General features: G+C 33.0%; 1 protein-coding gene across 2 annotated transcripts in view; it reads right to left on the reverse strand.

Moving 5' to 3' along the window:
- Window positions 1-13,895, reverse strand: part of SNX13 (sorting nexin 13) — a 138,397-nt gene that overhangs the window by 67,963 nt on the left and 56,539 nt on the right. Inside the window, exons 2-6 of one of the 2 annotated variants that reach the window (XM_060157122.1) lie at window positions 11,198-11,259; window positions 6,553-6,674; window positions 6,360-6,461; window positions 4,895-4,983; window positions 485-568 (exon numbers count right to left, since the gene is read on the reverse strand). In XM_060157122.1, coding sequence (XP_060013105.1) covers window positions 485-568; window positions 4,895-4,983; window positions 6,360-6,461; window positions 6,553-6,674; window positions 11,198-11,259 — 459 coding nt within the window. The remainder of the gene's footprint in view (window positions 1-484; window positions 569-4,894; window positions 4,984-6,359; window positions 6,462-6,552; window positions 6,675-11,197; window positions 11,260-13,895) is intronic. The other variant, XM_060157121.1, reaches the window with a different exon arrangement.

Here is a 13,895-nt window from a genome sequence, read left to right on the forward strand (position 1 = left end):
AAATCAGAGCTAGTAAACTTAATAACCACTAACCCTTTGATATATCTGACGAATAAGAAAACTGAGTTATCTTATAGACATACTAAGCAACTTACAGAAACAAATTTAGAATAAAATGTAAAGTACATACTATTTAAGTAGTTCAGAACACAGCTGTATTTAAAATCAAATAGTTTTTTAAAATACTCATCATCTATATACACACAGACAATAAAATATCCTTTTTTAAATTTAAATAAGTAGAAACAGCACCAAAATTGTAAGGAAGATTACCTTATCAACAAACTTTCTTACAGAGAATTTGGCTGGTACATTCAACACATAAGCAAATAGAAATACTGAAAATATAAAGATTATCTTTAGATGTATTTTTACTTAATTTCTTGAATAAATTATTGCTTAATCATCCTGACCTCCAAATCATATTTGTACATTTTAAAAAACTGTTTTAAAAACAAGAGTTGTAATTTTACAAAGTACATACCATCCATATGATATATTGATTAATATAATCAGGATCACTGAGTTGATTTATTAATGGAAGAAGAATTCCTCGTGCAAGGATTTCCTGGACAAAAATTTTAAAACACAAAAACAAACTTAATCTAATATACTTCTCAAATCAATAGCACAAAGTAAATTTCCTAACACAATGCTGTTACTTAAGAAAGGTAAGGTACATATAAAAGTAAAACTTGATAAATGACATGATTTTACAAAAAGGTGAGCTAGTACACCTCATTTAAATGAGATGAAGCCACCTATATCAACTTGGATACATGGCCACAATGATAAGTAGAGTTGAGTGAAAAAAGGCAAAAGGATACTTCTAATATGTTAGCATTTATACTCATTTTTAAAAGGCAAACATGGCACTAAAAGTGTTTATGGATTCCTACATCTACATTAAAAGTATAAAACAAGAAAAGGAAAAGATACCAATCTTAGAATAGTGATTGCCTTCAAGGGAGGGACAGAGCAACTACAGCAAAATATTAACAGTGGTTAAATCTGGGTTGTTGGTACATAAATGTCTATTGTATTATTCTCTATACCTGTCTGAGTTTGAAATTTACCTAATAGAAGATAATAAAAATAAAATAACATAGGTTAAAACAATTACTCAACATTCTTTAGAATATACCTTCCCATTCTTTGCAGCTGTTTATGCTCCTACCTATTAAGATTCTGCCTCTCCTTCAAGGACTGAATCCAGAATTAATTTTCCAATTAAATAAGCCCTGATCATTCCAGCTGAACACTTTTTCACTTATATGTTTAAAATACACTAATGCCCTGTATTTAAGCCATTTATCACATACCATTCTCTATGTAATTTTGTGTCTTCTACTTCTCTCATACACTACAGCTCTTCAGGAACTTTTTGTATATGAGTGAGATTAGTTAATCTATTGATTTATCTATCTTCAAAAATATTTAGCCTCTTCTCAAGGTCATTGTCTTAAACATGGCTGGAATTTGACAAATATTAAATGATGGAAATGAAGAAACTAAGAATTTAATGCTGATTCTACTAAGACAATATTTTTACCTGTTATTACTCTTCAGTCCTTTATGCCTGTGAAATCTAAATTTATGAAATATCATTTCTTATGAATACTGGAGAGGCTAAATAGCTACAAGTTTAACAGGATGTTTCACTTTTCTAAGTAAAGGACCAATTTATTTACTTATTCCTTTCCAGATCTCTAATTTATCTGTGCCATTTTCTGGTGTAAGTTCATAGAAGGTAGCCTTCACTTTATTTTCCTTTAAAGAAATACGTTATTTAAATTCTACTTTTGTAAGTTGTACAAGTCTTTTGACAACGTTTCCCCCACGATGAATTCGTATTTCCAAAAGGCACTAATGGAGGCTCCAGTAACTTTCTGAAATCTCTTTTGAGACACCATACAGTCTCAAAGTAGAAGAAACTGCTTATTCTTTCAAGGTTAGCTTTAACTCTAACTTCTTAAAAATTATATTTATTTATAGAATCCCTTCCTTCAAATTATGTATCTGACCACAGAAGCTCACATTTTAAAATGTACTTTGTAAGGAGAAAATTCACAAACAAGTATTTTTTGAAAGTTTCTTTTCAAAGTGAGAGAAAAAAACATGTGGACAAAATTTCTGAATAAATCTAGTGCTTCTTATTAGTTAATGCAAACAGTCAATATATCTCAGAAAACTACGCTGATCTCCTAATCTGCCTCATGAAAGGGTTTGGTTAGTCAAGATGTAATCATATGACTCAACAATTCCTCTACAGGTTCTAGTGAGAGCTCTAAATATTCCAAAATATGTAGCAATTTCCAGATAATTTTCATATACTTTAAGACAAGCACCAGCTGCCAAATATGAAGGCTCAAAAGATAGAGTCATTGAGGCCATGAATCTCTAAACCAATAAAACACGGTAATGGAAGAAAGGAGTAGCAATTAAACAGCAATTATCTCAGTCAAATACTGTGATCTGTACAATCCATACAAAGGATCCATCATATAAAGGAAAGAACTAAGAACTCTCTAAACTGTTATTTAATCTGAACAAAATGTCTTTTGGGAAAACCCAGATTTAATTATCAACAAAAGAAAACTGATAAAGAACTATGAAGTTAAAAGAAAAACAAACTGATTGCAGCGCTCCAACAATTATACTCAACTCAATTAGACTCAAGCAAAAATAAATAAAATATTGGTCTAAAAGAACAATCTATGGCAAAACATATTTGCTCTTTAAACAGTCCTACTTATTTTAAACTATAACCCCATGTAACAAGACTCATCTTCATTCCTGTCTCCTAAAAGTCAATTTAATCTTTAAGGAGCAGCAATAGCGTGTCCACCACAGCCAGCAAGAAGGACAAATAGGTTTCCTTTTGCATTAAACCCAATTCTCTGATTGGGTATGTGCTATGTGGCAGGTACTGTGATAACCACTAAGTACATAATCATGATAAATACAAAATATGGTCCCCGTCTTTATAGGACTTAGGATTCTACTGGGGGAAAGAGGCATCAAGCAAGTAAATGCAACAACCAAATTGTCATTTTAAAATATGGTAAATGTTATGAAGGAAAACAGTACTTACCTACACTAATAGGGAATTATGAGGGGGCTTTTAGATTGGAGGCCTTTCTGAGAAGTGAGATATGTGGGACAAATACAACTTAGCCAAGAGAAGAAGGAGAATCATTCTAAGCAGATGAAAAAGAGTACGAGACAGTCCTATGGTGGGGAGAAATGGCACTTCTGGAGAAGCCAATGTAGCTGGAACATAGTGACGGCATGGCATGAAGGCCAGAGAGGTAAACAAAGCCATATCATGCACAGTCTTATTGTAAGCCTTTTAAAAGGACTTGAGATTTAAAACATTTCCTGGATAGTTATTACTGGGATGAAGAAAAGACTTATAAAAGGTAGACAGGATCTGGAGGCAAGAATAAGATTTCCATCTTGGGCATTTAAAGTTTAAAAGGGCTGTGAATCAATCAAATAGTGATTTTAGTGGGCAGCTGGTCAGAGGGGCCTAGAGCTCAGAAGGGAATCTGGCCTATAGACATAAATTTTTATTAGCATTTGGCTGGTGTTTAAAGCCATAGGAATGGATGAGCAAGAAGAGGGCTAAGAACTGAACAACTTGGATATTTAAAAGTTAAGAAGAGGAATTAAAGCATATAGAGGTGACTAAAAAAGAGACCGAAGGAGGAGAAAAAGAGAAGACAGTAATGACGTGGAACCCAAGAAAAGACAGAGTTTCAAGAAGGAAGACATGGCCAGCCATGTGAAATGCTGCTGAGATACTGCCTAGCAGTGGCTATCTGGAGTACCAGGCAAAGACTCTGCTGCCAAATAATCAGCATGAATGAGTATGATGACTGCTTAGCAGTATCTTCCTTCAGTGGTAAGTATGAATCTAGTGATAGACATGCCAGATATTCACCTCCCTTGATAATGACTAGCCCAAATGATTGGTCTTCACTATATATAATCTAGCAGACTCTTCCCATCAAAATCAAGCATTTTCTTCTCACTTCACAGTACCATTACCCTACCTGAGAAGTGCACTGAACTCAAGTTAGAGAGCTATTAGGAAATTGATACTGCTTAAATAATAACAAACAAGCATTAAATAACAACAGACACCTTAGGAATTGGTGTATCTGTTCTGCAGAATGGTAGACTAAAGAGATCATAAGCTTTCATTTTTAGAAAAATTAGAAACTTCAATTTTACCCATTCAGCCAGGGTAAGGGCTAATGTTAGCATTAGCTAGCATTTCTCAATCACAACCAGTAGCAAAAGCCAAAATGTTATTCCTTTACATGTGTACAAAGAATTTTACTCCAAAGGTTTATACCCAGGAAATAAATGAGTCCAAGACTACTGTTCTCATCTGACTTATTTTCCAATGACAAGAAGCAGAATCTTAGCTACCCAGGTTTTTTTGAAAGTTTCTATCCAGAAGTGTTACTTTAGTCAGTCTAATTTAAGTAAATTTATAGGTGAAGCTATATTAAAGAAAATTTAAAACATATCTTTGTTATAACCCAAAATCCAAGTATCTAACTCTAACTCAGGCAGTTTTCAAGGTGTTGTCCAGGAACCTCTGGGGTGTAGGGGGAGACAAGCATACAGTGATATTTTCAAAAAGGAACATGATGGTGTGATGATACCATTAATGGAATGTGGGCTGTGTATTTGTGTTCCAAAATTTCTTAGTTTTAATTTACAATACAATAAATATTGATAGATAAAGCCCACATAAACAGAAGCTCTTTGGGGTCCTCGATAATTTTTAAGAGTGTAACAAGGTCCTGGGACAAAAATTTTAATAATTACTACTCTAAGTTTCTTTACAGCCATGTATTTTGTATGAGCTTAGGCTTACCCTGACAAAGTATCGCATGATCTTGTTCTGGAAATCTCCAGGAGGTAGCAATAAATATAATAAGACCTCACACAAATCCCTTAGGAATCCTAGAAATAAAAGAAGTAGCTATAACAACATTAGAAAATATGAAGTCTCCACCTACTCTTGATATAAAACACAAATAAAGGTAGAAATAAGCAGTTGCCTGATTATACCAGCTTATTACCTTAGTAATCAGTATTCACTAAAAATCCCTTTATTATTCTCCAAATAGCAACTATTCATTAATCAAACGAATACATATTTTTTATTCTGCCCAATTCTAACCCACATTTTGAATTGTTGAGAAACTTCAATTACAAAAGTGTTTTCCCCAAAAAGTTTTAGTTGTACCATGTATTCTACACTTCTACCACACATCTTTGCATACTTAAAAGTTATTTGCACATTTAAAAATACACTTGTAACTATTTTTTCAGGAAAGAACTTCCATTGTCTTGGCAGGTAATAACAAGAAGAGTATGCGCTTCTATTGGGTTGGCCAAAGTGTTCGTTTGGGTTTTTCTGTAACATTATGGAAAAACCCGAACGAACATTTTGGCCAACCCAATATTTTACTGATTGAGGAGGGCTTGATTTACATAAAAGGACTGTACATTATTATATCTATTTCTTACATTTAGTTATTTCATATTAGTGCTAATGAAGTAGCAGTTAAGAACTGAATTGCACAATAAATATAAAAAAGGAAAGAAGGAAAAAGGGAAAAAGCGGAAAGGAAGGCAAAGAAATAAAAAAGCTGAGCACATTTTTTAAAATCTAAGAAAACAATTTCCACAACCAGAAATGCGTTTCTGAATTGTTCATATGCTGACACTTCCCGGGAATATAATTACTGGGTCAGAACGAACTTTTTGGCCAATGCAATAAACAGCTAATCAGAAAAATGTGCCAAGTAGCACAGACTCCTAGTCGTTGTAAAACTAGGAAAAGACAACATCCTCAGCTAAAGCTTATCGGGTCTAACCTCTCAAAAAGAAAAGTACATTCAACTCTATAAATTTCATTTGAAATATTATAATCATTCCCTTAGGAAATATTCAGGGTAACAGGTGTACTCTTGAAATAGAAATAATAAATTCAAGGGGAAGATAAATTACTATAGATCAAAAAAAGTAAATTTATAATTATATAATGTTTCAGTTTGCTGTATTTTAAAAGATGACGAAAGAGGTACTCTTTAATTGCCATCTTTAAATTTTAAAGATGACCTTAAAAGAGAAAAAAGAATCTGGAAACTATTTTAAAGAGTTAAAAAATACAATAAAGTGAATAGTAGCAGTGTCTTTACTATGCTGCCTGTCCTGTAAGAATAATTTCACTCTTAGATTTTACACTTATATTTGTTCACTGATTCTGCTAACTTGTCTCCAACCAGTGTGAACAGTTACTGTTCTCAAAAAAGTTAAACTGAAAAGAAAACCTTCTTCATCTTTGGGAGATGTGCACACTAGGTCACGGCAAACGTCCTTCTCCATTTCAACTTCAACTTCAAAGAAGGTATCTACAAGATCTTCTGCTGTACCTGGACAAAGAAGGAACAATTCAAGACATACAGAATAATAAAGAAAAACAGATTTAACAATCCGAATTTTCAAAGGGGATAAAGATATTACCTTTTACTTGATCATCTTTCTCTGTTATCTTTTGTTGAGCCTTTCTGAATACTCGTAGGTGTGTGCCAAAATCATCTACAATGCGTGTAGTAAAATAAGGTTGCCAGTCTATTTCTTTTGACCTTACAAAAAACACATGACATAAAAGCATTATATAAATGCTTTTTTAATCAAAATATAAGTTTATTTAATGACTACTGAAAGACATGATTATCAAAAGAGACTGAATTTATTTATACTGAGATTTTACTCATTTAACCACTATTACACCTTAGCATTCCCTTTCAAGAGACCCAGTTTATCAAATCTACTTAAACCCTCGAACAATATTCTTTGAAGTATTTTATGTGCCAAAGCTTAAAAGTACTATCTAAATGCTTAAAATAAATAAGACAAAAAACAACAGGTATATTATGCCATTTCTCATCCCAGACATAACAATATATTAGGAATTCAGAATGTTTTTGCTTGCTTTTAAAAGAGCAGTTGAGATATTTCTTGGTTCCTTCTGAACCCTTTCTGAATTCTCCACATTCTTTCTTTTAGTTATACGGTCCAAGTTTTGAACCAAATATCTTTGGTATGAGCCTGACTGGTTTCTGTTTGCATATAAAACACTTAAAAACTTAACTATTTGAAATAACTATAGTCACATGGAAATGGTTTAAAGAGTAATGTAAAATACCACACTTACCCATGAAAAAGGTGATTACTAAGTTTATTAAGTTACCTAGTACTCTTATCTCTAAAGCAACAGACCTCAACAAACATCACTAATTTAGTAAACCAGTGAAACAGATAACAAATACAACAGATAAACCCAGATTATACATCTCCTTGGATTAAGTGATATTTTTAAACAAACATGTTATTCAATGCTGTTTTCCTTAAGTTAGCACTAAAATTAATTCACCCCTTTAGGAACATACCAAATAAACAGAAGATAAAGAGGCTACTCACGAAGATGCTAGACAATGGGGGAGCAAAAAAAAGTTACCATAATTCATTATGCTAATTCACCATACCTGTATAATAAAGAAGCTAGTGAATAAGTTGACTTGATTACTGTCTTTTGAGAAAAAACTTTTAAATGTGGTAATGGCATTGAGGAATATAACACATGGCTATTTTTAAACAAAAACATAAATTATTAACACTCATAATTTCTAATGCACAATTATGATTTTGTTATATACATGGAAAGAAAGAGTAAATTATAAGTACATGAATACAAACAATTTAACAAAAATAAATGTAACCTGAGCTCTGGGATCTGAGGAGAGGTTACCATTACTCAGAATGTAAGAGCCATGTATATAAGCATACACTAAACTTGGTAACAATACTCAGTCTCAACATAAAACCTAAAATAAAAACTTAAACCTAGAGGTCTCTAGAGTCTCTTTTTGCCCTTATTTTAGAAAGAAAAGCACAATCTGTGTAAGCATCTTTCAAAACTCTTTACATGAATATTTGTACAAAATCATCCAAACCTGAAAATTTTATAAGAACAAAATTTACTTGGTATAGGCCATTAGCTCATTTAATCCATAAAAGGTTCATTCTAACAAATTTAGAAGAAAGCAGAATATATAATCTTTCAAATTACATATGTTCTGTTTCATGGTACAGTGCTATTTACAGAATTTACTGAAATTTTCAAACAAAACAAAATTTATTAATTTTAGAAGGCATTTTAAAACCTATCTCAATTCATTATGGAGGATGTAATGACATTTAAAATGACTGAAAGTTAACAAGTAATGCAAATACATGAAAATTACTTTAAGTATTAAATACAGATTTCTACTTTCAATATACAAATATATTGAGGGTGGGGAAAACAGGGAACACAGTATTTTATATTCTCTATCCAAGGTCATCATTTTCCCTCTGCTTGACTCATTTACCCTGAATACATGCAAATTTATTGCAAATCTCAACTCAAAGGAACTGTTCTAGGTTAGGAAGATAAGAACAACAGTAGTACATGACTTCCCATTTACATAATTAGGAAAATATCTACTCACAATTTCTAGTAGTATTTGTCTTAAAATTTGAAAGCCACACTTCCTTCTATTGATCCACAGGTAGTTTTCTATTAGAGCTCTTAATATTATTTATTCTTAAGTCATGCCTACAGTCAAGGCTCTTTTTCACTTTGTTTAAAATATTCCCCCACATGACTCCTAGTAAAAACACCTGGATTATTACACAATGAATCCTATTATCTACACTTTCATTTTATTATTACTTAGAGGCTTTCACTTCTTGAATTTAAAAATGAGAGCATACTTCCTATATGACCAAGAGAATAAGGGATATGTTCAACCCTACCCTGAGAATATACAATTTATATTAGGCCCCTGAAGCTTATATATCTTGACAGAATGCTTGTAAGAATTACGATGGTTAATTAGGAATGCAAATAAGCAATGAAGTCTTAATTAAAGAACAAAAGGAAAAGTCAAACTACCAAGTGTAGCTCTCTGATACATTTGGCAGGCCTTATCTTCATCTCTAACACCGTCATCTTATTCCTGGCCTTTTAATTGATCTCCCACGTCCACTCTAGTCTACCCTCCATTCTATTTTCCATACAGCAGCCAGACTGATCTTTTTAAAAATACAAATATGATAATACAAAACAAGAGCCGTAAAAACCCTTTAGTGACTCTCCGATCATACACAGCTGGGACCCTGCTTACTTCCTCATCATTTGTTCCACTGTCCTTCCTTTTCTGTTCTGTGTTTACCTCAATACCTTTGGACAGACTATTCCCTCTGCCAAGTTTGCTCACCCTGTCCACTCTCCATAAATTTACCTTCGCTCCCCCACATTCCTTTGACAATTCTCACTTATACTTTAGAGTTCACCTAAAATGTCAATTCCACACGGCACTCTTCGTTGACCCTCACCCTTTGCTTTATTCCTTCAGACAAGGTCTGGATCTCTGGTTACATATTCTCATAGCAGCACATTTTTCACTTTTTATAGCACTTACAACCTGCAGTTAAATAATTCAACTGCTGAGATAAAAATCTCAGGAAGTCAGGGATTTTGTCTGTTTTATTCCACTATGTTTTATTCACTACTTGTGTTCCCCAATGGCTAAATAATATGTTAAACACTGGAGGCACTTGATACATACTGATTTATTGATTTCTCTTTCAGGGTCACAGCACTGTTAATAGGTGCTTGGAGAATGGCCACATGAACCACATACAGCAACTGCTTCTTTACTCCTTAAAGTTCTGAAATAGGACATATATTGAGAAGCTCTTTTTGCGTCTCTAAACCCCAAAGCTACTTAATGCTAATGCCAAAAAAAGGCAATGAATGTCCCAAATATGTGGGCTGAGACTGAGATTACATAAATTGCTTCACTGGGGCCATCTATTCTAAGCAGTATACAGCTCATCATCAGTAACACAAAAAACACATCAAAATCAACTAAGACTGAACTGGACTGAATACCTGTCCTTGATTCAAGTAAAAGATACACCATTTCATTAGCTGTGAAATTCAGCAAGTCACGTCACCACCCATGGTTTTTCTCTAGGGACACTTACAGCTTTAAGAACCTATGATTAACTACATACCCATCCCAACACACACACACGCGCACGCGCAGGAACACAATACATAGAAAAGTGGTAACTGGTAAGTAAATCGAAATATTTGATCAAAAGAAGGAATCATGAATGTATTTCATTTTAACTTAAATCATATAAATCTTTCAGTGTAAGACTAAGATAAGACCTTTTGATTAATGTTTTGCTAAGTGTTATTAATGTGGCCTTTGTCTTGAATAAACCATTCTCACATTGAGGAAGTTATGGTTTCCAGTTTCTTTTAAATGGCATTAACAACTAACGACATCTGTGAACAAATCCAAATGCAGAGTAAGAGTCTTTCAAGGCTTTTCACCAACATTTTATAGTTGTCTTTCACACACCTAATCCTACTGTGATCTATTTAGCAACTAGCTGAGTAAATTCCAAAGCAAGTGACCTCTTTTTCATAGGAACTACCCTGTCATACTCATATTCTTTAATCTATGTAGAAGTAAATTAAATTATATGATTATAATAAAAAGTGTAAGCAGGGTACACAGGTTCAGAAACAAATACAACTTCCTTTTTTAACACACTCAATTGTCTTCCTCCTCTAAAGCATCCATGCTCAGCTCATACCACAAAACAATTATATCAGACTTTCTGTGCCCAAGAATCAACAACTAACTTCTGATAAGTTTAAAAGTCAAAAGGTAGGGACAGAAGTGGACAGAAGTACTAGAATGTAGCCTATTAGCCTAGCTTTAATGCTAAGGGCATGAGTCAGTATGTCTTACAAAGGGAATGGAGAATAACTGGCTAACTAAAGAGAATTTCTATTACAGTATTACAGAATTGGTACCATTCTAAAAATAGCTTACAATTTTTTTTGATGATACCCACACACAGAAATAAGTAGAAGTTAGTTAAGTGCTATGTCGTAAGTCAAAAAGGATTAATTAAAGAGGCCACACTACAAACATATTTTGATGAATGACTAGTATTTAAATGGGGTAAAGAAGGATATAGGAACAGACAAAAGAGGGATATGAGCATGGCCTATGCAAGAGTCATCACGTAGACCTGCCTAACTAAAGAAGTGGGTGACCATTTGGCAATAGAGGCAATCTTCACACACTGGGCAGAATACTGCCCTGGAAAAGGTCCTTTATGTCAAAACGATAAAAGTAAAAACTGATTTTCCCACAGAAACAATCCTATAATAAATGTTACATTCCTGATGCTGTATTATTTTTTCACAGAAATGACTACTAAGACCTTATTTTAAAACAGTGAGAATGACATAGTAGGGACCTCCCTGGCGGTCCCAGTGGTTAAGACTCTGCACTTCCAATGCAAGGGGCATGGGTTCGATCCCTGGTTGGGGAGCTAAAGATCCCACGTGCCGTGTGGTGCAGCCAATAAATAAATTAATTAATTAACTAATTAAATAAAAAAAGAATGACACTGTATCTGCATAGTATGTATGTACGTATATGTATGTATGTGTATATATATACACACACACGTATATATAAAGACTTTTTAAATGTGTATTAATCAATAAAGGTGATATAATAACCAACTGCATAAAATTACAATAATATGTATTAATCTCCTATATGAGGTCTTTTACCTTCTAATTACAAAATTCAGACATTTAAAAAAATCATTAGTATAGTAAAATTCCTATACTAATGATTTCTAGTTTTTCTGGGTAGATTTTGACAAGCATCTTTGAAGACATTTTGAGAAGTTTTATTCCACTAGAGGATTTTTAGATCACTGACTCAGACATCTTTTGCTGAAATTCGGTGTCCTATCTGTGAAAGAAAAAATTCCTTCCTTGAGTCACCGAATCAGACAATAACTTCCCCCTCAGACTTCACTATTATAAAGGATATACTCTTTAAAATACATAAACCTTTACATGTTTCCATCCTTCAAGAGTCCTTGAGGGAGTACGCTGTTAGCGTCAAAAGCTTCAGCCTAAAATTGAATTTGAGCAATATTTTAAAAGCAGAGAATTATAAACTTGCTCCTAAATCCATTAAAAGATTTTCCCTTCTTCCAGTCTCAATTTGCTCATATTATAAATACTTCACGTTACCATAACCACCTCCCTAGAGCACCTTTGTTTCCCTTTTAAAATCTACTTTAAGGATGTAGTTATAAGGATTGAGTATAAAATAATGAAACTGAACTTACATTAAATTTACTATTACTCTATACCATAATTCTTAAAAATATATGGAGAATTACTCTTTCATGGGAGCTAAATTAGCAACCACACGAGGTAACAACTTTCATTACTTCATGGTTGCTAACCTGTCTGCTCCCTTCCCTTGGCTGCACTGTTGTATGCTGAGTAGGAGAGCCAAAGGTGCACATCTCTCTCCTAACTCCACATTCAGTGACTTCATACTGACAGCTTAAAGTCAACCATGGTGGGAGTATTTACACTTCACAAAACTTAAAGGAGTCGACTTATAAAACTACAAATTTATTGTTTTCAGTATTCAGTACAGAATAGTACTAGTTTGGATAATCAAATAAAAATTTTTAAAGTTTCACTGATACAAGACTTTTAACTACAGAGAAAAGACTGGTCTAGTAAATATCTTTCACGTTTAAGTCTTGTATCCTTTCTGACCATGGAGAAATACAATAAAAGGTTTAAATAAAGTTTATCATCACCCTACTCTAAGATCTCCTATCAGTAAAACAACAGACTAGAGGAGTACTTTAATCCCAAAGTAAATTAAATCTAATTAGCAACCCCACACACTATAAAAAATAACTCCCCAAATGGTATTCAAAATGTGGGGTGTGATAGAGAATGTGAGTGAGTGTTTTGAAGAGGAAGTATGAGTGAAAACAAACAAATCAAGATTAGTACCAACCATACCAGGGAATCTCAGTCTTTTAGAACTAAAAGAGATCTGAAATAATTACCACAAACCCCTGTAATTACAGAGCCAAAACTTAAATTACTTATTCTAGATTATATAGTTATTGAGATCAAGACTTTGTTTAAAAAAAAAAAAAACAGAAAAACAAAAACAGGGTTCCTAACTTTCAATTTGGTGTTTTCTCTGCTATACCTTAACAACACAAAACCTTCTGACTCATAAACGTTATAAACAAATTGGTAGAAATGGAGAAAAATTTAGGCATGCAGTTTTATATAACCATAGTAAAGGAAATGGTATTTAGTGAACTATAACTCCACCTAAGAAATCCATCCAGTTCTACATCCTGTGCCCCAATGCTTCAAAGAGGTCAAGGATGCATAACTTTTAAAGAACTTGGATCTTCAAATATAAAGAAAAACTTAGATAGAGGAACACACATGAAGCACACTCTATTTTACGGGTTGAGTATAAAGAACACAGAGCTGGAAGCCTTAATCAAGCTACAGGAAAAGAAAAAAAATAACCTGGGGCTAAGTGTGAATCTTCTTAAGTATAATGTTAAGTATGAAATATTAAATTCATGCTATTAAGTATTTTAATAAATAAGGTTTTCAGTAAAATTTACCTGATAAATGAAAAATTCCTAGACCCAACAGCGAAATATATTAAATTTTGTGGAGAAAAATTACCAAGGAAGTCATAAATGGAAACTCAATTAACAATAATTTATTGAGTATTCACTACCTTATCATGTACAAAACACTATATTTAAGCATTAGTTTCAAGATAACTTCCCAAGGAAATAAAGATTCAGTGGCTACCTATACAAAAAATGTCATCTACACCTGAAAAACGGTTTATTTTATTTAT

Source organism: Lagenorhynchus albirostris, chromosome 8 (genome assembly GCF_949774975.1).
Source record: "Lagenorhynchus albirostris chromosome 8, mLagAlb1.1, whole genome shotgun sequence".
NCBI lineage: Eukaryota > Metazoa > Chordata > Mammalia > Artiodactyla > Delphinidae > Lagenorhynchus > Lagenorhynchus albirostris.